This window comes from Microtus ochrogaster, chromosome 1 (genome assembly GCF_000317375.1).
Source record: "Microtus ochrogaster isolate Prairie Vole_2 chromosome 1, MicOch1.0, whole genome shotgun sequence".
In the NCBI taxonomy this organism is placed as follows: Eukaryota; Metazoa; Chordata; class Mammalia; order Rodentia; family Cricetidae; genus Microtus; species Microtus ochrogaster.
The window spans coordinates 94525898-94532311 of record NC_022009.1 but is presented as its reverse complement, the minus strand read 5'-3'; the positions used below and the strand labels follow the sequence as shown (position 1 = coordinate 94532311).

Below are 6414 nucleotides of genomic sequence, written 5' to 3'. Positions count from 1 at the left end.
GGCGGCTGCTCGGGCTTCCCCGCGGTCCTGGCGTCGCCCCTCAGCCCCGCGGAGACGCGGCGGCCGAGCCCGGCGGTGCCCACGTCGCCCTCCGGCCGCCCCACCGCCCCTTCCCCCGCCCGGGTCCGGCCGAGCGAGCGGACTCTGACGCGCGTCGCCTGCCTTCGGCGGAGCTGCGGGCCGGGCTGCGCCGCCGCGTGAGTGGGATGCTGATGCCTCCGCGCCAGGGCTCGGCTGCCCCGGCGACCCCTTAGCTTTTCCTTTGCCCTCACAGCGGGGGGGCTGTTTTTATGTTTGTTTGTTTAAAAAAAAAATCTTACTCTCCTCCCCACCCCCGCGAGGAATCGGTAAAGGTGATGAAAACTCCAAAGTAAAATCTCGAAATGGCCACAGAATTCGACTTACTGAGAGACCAAAGTAAGCGCCCTATTCCCTGATGGCAAATTCATCTGTAAGGTGCAATGTCGCTGTCGTTGACCTACTAATATGTTTTGGTTGTGGTTGGATCCCAGCGTGGAAATATGTGAAAACGGCAAAGTGGTCCGCTTCACAAAATGCTCGGTGATGCACATGAGATTATGTATGTACTTAGCGAAGCAGAACAGCTGGTAAATACGCGTCCATTCCTTAAGCGTGCATAGTAGTCGGCTAGATCCGAAATAGGTTTGTGCTGCTTCTCTTGTGCTCGAAGAAACACTGCGCTGATGGGCCAGGAAGAGTTTCCAAGTCTGCAGTAAAGGACCTGCAGGCATTGCTCTGGTCGTTAGTTTAAAAGATGTGTGTTGAGCTGCTGTTTTATTACGTGCCAAGGGCTAAACAAACATAGCTGATGTCGGGGTGAAGATATTCTTGTTCTCCCAGCGCGTAATTGGCAGAGGGAGATAACATAAATCCCATAAACACACGGACGCGGCAGCAGCTGCTGGCTCGTTTGCATCAGTTACCAAGGAGAGTTGATGGAATTATTGGGTAAATATTGGGATGTAAGGGAGAATAGCGTCTGACACCTGGCGCTGAACAAACATTGACCACTACGCCGTTATTAAACCGTGGCCAGAGGGCATGCCGTTTGGACAGAGTTGACATCAATGTGTGTTTACTGAGCAGGACGGCTTAGGTATCCCAAGTATTTGCCGCGTTGAAGGGACTGGAAGTCTGCTGTGTTTAAAGGCAGCAAGGTTGCCTTGAACAGGGTAGAGAGGTTTATAGAGGAGTACAGTTCAGTTAGCTACGGTCATCATAGGTAAGAAGTGGCCTAAGGAGGATGGATGTAAAGATTGAAGACTGGGAGATTTGAAAAAATGACGGGAGCAACCCGGGTGTTGCATCATAGACCAGAGGTTAAGAACATAATCTCTATATTTGTGTCTGTAAGTATATTACCTAGCTCTCATACTTCCTAAGTTTGATCCTGGGCAAAATCCTTGACCTCCGGTTTGTGCCTTTGGTTTGGTTTCCATTGTTTTTCACTCGTGAATAAGAACACCCTCACTGTGCAGAGTTGTGGGACTTAATTGGAACGATACAGATGAAGCCCTTGGCATGGTAACTAGTATATGTTAAATGGTCTTCTCTCTCTCTCTCCCTTTCTCTCTCTCTCTCTCTTTCTCTCTCTTCTTCCCTCCCCTCTCCTCTACACACACACCACGACACTACAATAATAGCGTCATTTCATAGGTTTGAAGTGGGAAAAGCCTCATTCTATAAAGATCCATAAGTATGGCCACAATCTGATGTGAGACAGGAATTGCTTGAGTGAGTTTTGCTTGGTGGTGGGATATCTGAATTTTAGAAGATGACTTTTAGAAAAAGAAAAAAAGCACCATAATTCTTAGATAAAAATTGAGTTCCAAATACTAGCAACCCTAAGTAAGAGAATTTATTTTGAATTGAAAACTGAATAGTAGTTTATTAAAAGACAGGTGAGTGGAAGCAGAAATTATCAAACAGAAAGCATTCTCGAAATTTGTGTATTCAGGAAAAGGAGCATGGAATTAACTGTAAGGTTGGTATGAAGCGCTGACAGCCTGTGTGCTAGGTAAAGGTGTGGTTTGTCCTTCTCGCCTCAGCACCTGCTGGGATGCAGATGATGCTGTCCAACCTCCCATCTGTCTGTGCTCTTCTACATCGGCGTCTGCCAATCTGATTTACTTCTCACGGCTTCCATTTGTTTTTGTTTGTTTTGTTCTGAGAAGATCTGGCCTCAAACAAGATACAATAAATATTTTTTTTCAAAAATCCTTTAGTTTGCATCTTCTTATGTACAAGAGGATTTCTTTAGTAGATCTGAATTTTACTAAAAGAAAGTGATACATTAATAAACTTTAGTATTGCCGGGTTTTGGTGGCGCACGCCTTTAATCCCAGCACTCGAGAGGCAGAGGCAGGCGGATCTCTGTGAGTTTGAGACCAGCCTGGTCTACAGAGCTAGTTCCAGGACAGGTTCCAAAACCACAGAGAAACCCTGTTTCGAAAAAAACCAAAAAAACAAAAACAAAAAAAAAAACAAATAAACTTTAGTATTACATGATACCACCAATGTCTCTAAAATTTATAAAAGCAACTGGTTAGCACATTTGCATATTTATGTGCATTCATAACATACACAAAAGAAAACAAATAAGCCAAGTACATCATTGCAAAGTGAAAAATTCTTGTAATACAATTCAGGTCAAGAAATGGGAATGGCTAGGACTTCAAAAAACTTAATCCCTCCTCTTCCTCAAAAATAGTGAAAGATAACCACTCTCTTTAATTTTATTCCTTAATTTTGTTTATCGTGTGTTTTAGTTTTAAAAAGTAAGATCATGAGCCATGTATTCCTCTGTGCGTCATCATTCATGATATTGTTAAATTTATCTGTATCATCATATATACTAGAATTAGTTCATTTTAATTGCATACACACAAAAATTGGCCGTTTTTAATTCATCACTTTTCTATTGTTTTGGTGGCTATCTGAGATAGTTCCAGCTAATGGGCCACTAGGAATACTACTGTTACTTTTTTGTTGTTATTATGGTTCTTGTGCCCAGTTACATGCATTTTGTTTGGTTATACTGCAAGAATTGTGTTTATATTTAATTTTAAAGTTTATTGATTTTAAACTCCCATCAGCAATGTATGGAAATTCTCTGTGAGGTTGCAGAGCTGTGCTTTGGAGGCCAGAGGATGCTATCCTCTGATGTTCCCTCCCTCTTCTCTCCTCTCCCCTCCCTCCCTTCTTCTCTGTCTCTCTCTTTCTGTCTTTCTTCCTATCTTTTTTCTTTCTTTTTTAAGACAAATTCTCTGACTGGACTAGGACTTGCCAAATTGCCTAGGCTGATTGGTTAGGAAGTCCAGGGATTTTCCGTCTCCACCTCCCCAACCCTGAAATTACAAGGGTGTTTCACCAAGTCCTGCTTTTCTTATGTGGACTGTGTGTATTGAACTCAAGTCTCTAGCCTGAAAGACAAACACTTTACTGACTGAGCCATCTCCCCTGTTAGCCCCTATTTGCACAGTCTTGAATTTTAATTTGTGCTAGTGTTAATTTATACTTTCCCAGTGTCTACTGAGCTATTAGTTGAACTCTTCAGAATATTTTTTGTATACTGAATCTTTTTTTTCTGTTTCTCAGCTGATTAGAAGTTATTTATTCTTGATACACTATCTTTGACCATTATAGATCTTAGAAATGTTTTCTGTTTATGTTGTGCTTTTATTTTCTTAATGTTCTTTTTAATAAGTGTGGTATAATGTAGTCCAGTTTGTTGGTATTTTTATTTTAAATGTTGTCTTATTTTCATATTTGCTTGGATGTGACACCATGACCAAGGCAGTGTATAGAAGAGATGGTTTATGGGGCTTTACGGTCTCAGAGGGTTATAACTAGCATGGTGAGGAACCTGGCAGCCGGCAATCATGGTGCTAGAGCAGTAGCTGAGAGTGCACATCTTTATCAACAAGCACAAGACAGACAGACAGACACACAGAGCCCACTAATAGGAATAGCTCAGAGCCCGTCCCAGTGACACACCTCAAACAAGGCTACAGATCCTGTCAGCCTGTGGGGGCATTCTCATTCAAACCACCTCAAATATTTGTTTCTTTTTTTTTTGAATTAATTATATAACCTTAAGTCTTAAGTTTATAGAAGTGTTTCTTGGTTCTTTTCTACCAATTTATTATTTTATATTTATGTCTACAGTTCACTTGTAATTAATTGATTTTAGTGAATGAGTTTAAATTAATTTCCCTTAGTTGTCTGCTTGACCTAGATCCGTAAACAAAAAGGTACCCCATTTCTCCATCTACCCCTGCCCAGTTCTGGAGTACCCCTTTGATCCTAACTTATTAACATGTATGGGTAAGTGTGTATCATTATAGTTATGAATTCTAAATACCTTTTAATTGGCAAGTTTTGTTTAGCCATGTGTATATTGCTGGTAGAGACCAAAAGAGTGTTGAATTCCCTGAGGCTGGTGTTACAGTTGTGAGCTACCATAAGTGTGCTGGGAATTGAATTTGGATTCTCTAGAAGAACAGCTAGTGCTGTAATTGCTGAATGATTTCTCTAGCCCCTCTTAATTTTTTTTTATTTATTTGTGCATGTTCTTGGACACATGGATGGCGTGGGGTGAATGATTGCATGTGCGCACGGGCATCCATACCTGTGTACCTACACAGTGTAGGCAGAAGCCAGAGTACAACAGAAGGGAGTGATTCTAGAGATTGAACTCACGTTGTCTAGCTTGGATGACAGGTGCTTCTATCTGCTGAGCCATGTTGCTTTCCCAGTCTTTTCCTGATGTGAATACAGATGTGGCACAGTAGTGAAAGCTCAGCTTAATTCTGGACCATCTTTTTCATGGTCTCATGGCATTCCCATTGAAATTGGATTCTGTATCCAACAATTTCTCCTCACCCAGAAGGCAAAGACAGGAAGATTCCCGTGAGACAGGCCAACCTGGGCTACATGTGAATTCTAGATTAGCCTGAGTGGAACCCTGTCTTCAAAAATGAAGGAAGGAAATAGAGAAGATAGATATGATGTGTACCTTCCCAATCCTTTTTAGTGTTAGAAGTGGGAACAAAAAACAATGGAGAATATGTTTCCACTTCTGCCAGAAGAGACTGATAATTCAAACTTATAAAGGAAAAGATTAGTTCTTTGTAGCTGTTCTGTATTCATTCGGGAGTTATTATTTGGCTCATGAATATTAAAAATACCTAATTTTACATACCAAAATGATGTGCTGAAATTGATGATTCATCTTATGAGACTCAATCTCAGAGACTAGAAATCTTTCATTGGCTACCTTAGATAGTAGCTGCTGTTTTCTTTGTTTTGCCAAATAGACTTACTGAAATTGGTTTTCTCCTTTATTCCAGATGATACCCTAAGTCATATTCTTAGGCAGTATCAAATTGAACATATTTTCCAAGACCCAACTGTGCAGGTATGTGGAATGATTAAAGTGTAACAAACTAGATTGAAATTTGGTTGTAAATATATCTACTTCCTTATGAATTATTGATTGCAGTCAATACAAATCCTCAATATAAATTCTACTTAGAATTGTTAACATTTGATATTGCCTGTAATCTTTAAAATTTTGCTTATAGCTTTGAGTCTTGTACAGGAAATTTTGATTTTGCTAACTGTATATAGTAAGTTCTTTGTCCATAGAAATTGCTTTTTTTTTTTCTATCTTTGGAGCTAATGTTATATATGTTAAAGTATCTGAGGTCCAAAATGGGAATTCATTCACGCTTTGAAACGTATTAAAATGATTTCTCAAGATGTGTATAACTGTTTCAGTTCTTACAAATTATGATATTGAAAACCCTGTGAATGCTAGCTAAGTGTCCTGCATGTATAAGGCCCTGAGTTTGATTCCTATATCCCCAATTAAAAAAAAACCAGAAATTATGACTGAGACATTAACTAACACAGATAATAATATACATTGATTTTTAATGTTTCCTTCCTGAGGTGTTATTTACTTTTAGATTTACTTTAATTTTAGATTTTATCAGCAAGGTGAATTTATTCTGATAAATATCTTACAACATAGGTCTGAAAGCTCATTTAAGTGGTAACAGCAGCAAAGACAGATTTTTGAAGCTCCAGCAGTTCTGTGGACATTACTGCAGCACATCTGCTGGAAGCTATAGCTGGTTTGATCCTGAATGTGTTTTTACCAGTAACACAGCAATGGCTGCAAGACAACCATCAGAGGTGTCTGTATTACGCATCACGATTGTAATTATTGAAAAACTCAAGGTAGCAAATCAGTGAGGGACACATCTCCCCTTATCATGTTGAAATAGGAGCCGAGGGGTTGCGTCCCCAGCACCCCAGCCACCTGGCTAGCTTATGCCACGAAATAATTACACAGACACTGTATTCTTTTAATCACTGCTTGGCCCA

The 6414-nt window shown here is 40.3% G+C and overlaps 1 protein-coding gene across 3 annotated transcripts in view; it reads left to right on the top strand.

The window, feature by feature from the left end:
• The first annotated feature begins 8 nt into the window (after positions 1–8).
• Positions 9–6414, top strand: part of Sclt1 (sodium channel and clathrin linker 1) — a 122195-nt gene continuing 115789 nt past the window's right edge. Inside the window, exons 1-2 of one of the 3 annotated variants that reach the window (XM_026782922.1) lie at positions 9–417; positions 5373–5440. In XM_026782922.1, coding sequence (XP_026638723.1) covers positions 384–417; positions 5373–5440 — 102 coding nt within the window. In that variant the 5' untranslated portion in view covers positions 9–383. The remainder of the gene's footprint in view (positions 418–5372; positions 5441–6414) is intronic. The other 2 variants (XM_026782924.1, XM_005343937.2) reach the window with 2 other exon arrangements.